The 381-nt window shown below is 70.6% G+C and overlaps 1 protein-coding gene across 2 annotated transcripts in view; it reads left to right on the top strand.

Moving 5' to 3' along the window:
* Nucleotides 1-381, top strand: part of USH1G (Usher syndrome 1G (autosomal recessive)) — a 4,435-nt gene that overhangs the window by 255 nt on the left and 3,799 nt on the right. The window contains exon 2 of one of the 2 annotated variants that reach the window (XM_010856135.1): nt 5-15. The exons of the other annotated variant lie outside the window; for it this stretch is intronic. Coding sequence (XP_010854437.1) covers nt 5-15 — 11 coding nt within the window. The remainder of the gene's footprint in view (nt 1-4; nt 16-381) is intronic. 2 annotated transcript variants of the gene reach the window in all.

The raw sequence follows: 381 nt of genomic DNA, 5'->3' as shown, positions 1-381 counted from the left end.
CCAGACCTCGCGAGGCGCCGGCCGCGGTGCCGGCGGGCTCTCCTTGGGGTCCGAGGGCAGCTCCGTGGACATGGCAGGGCCACTGGAGGAGGTTGGAGGGGTCACTGTGGTGGGGAGCAGACAGGACCCAGGTCAGCTTCGAGGGCTCTCCCTGCTGCATCTTATCCCTATATTTGGGGACCGGGGTTGGGGGAGCTCCTCGCCCGCGCAGAGGGTGGGGCTGCGGGTGGTGAAGGATGCGCGCGCGGAAGCGGGAGAGAGAAGCCGACCGTGCGGGTCTCGCGCTCGACGGGGAGGGAAGGAGAGGCGGCTGCGGCCCCGTCGGACCCCGTCCAAGGTCCCCCACCCCCCAGATGCGTCGGCCGGCTAGCCCCCAAATAT

Source organism: Bison bison, unplaced genomic scaffold (genome assembly GCF_000754665.1).
Source record: "Bison bison bison isolate TAMUID 2011002044 unplaced genomic scaffold, Bison_UMD1.0 scf7180017864371, whole genome shotgun sequence".
Taxonomy (NCBI): domain Eukaryota; kingdom Metazoa; phylum Chordata; class Mammalia; order Artiodactyla; family Bovidae; genus Bison; species Bison bison.
This window is presented reverse-complemented; position numbering and strand designations above follow the sequence as displayed.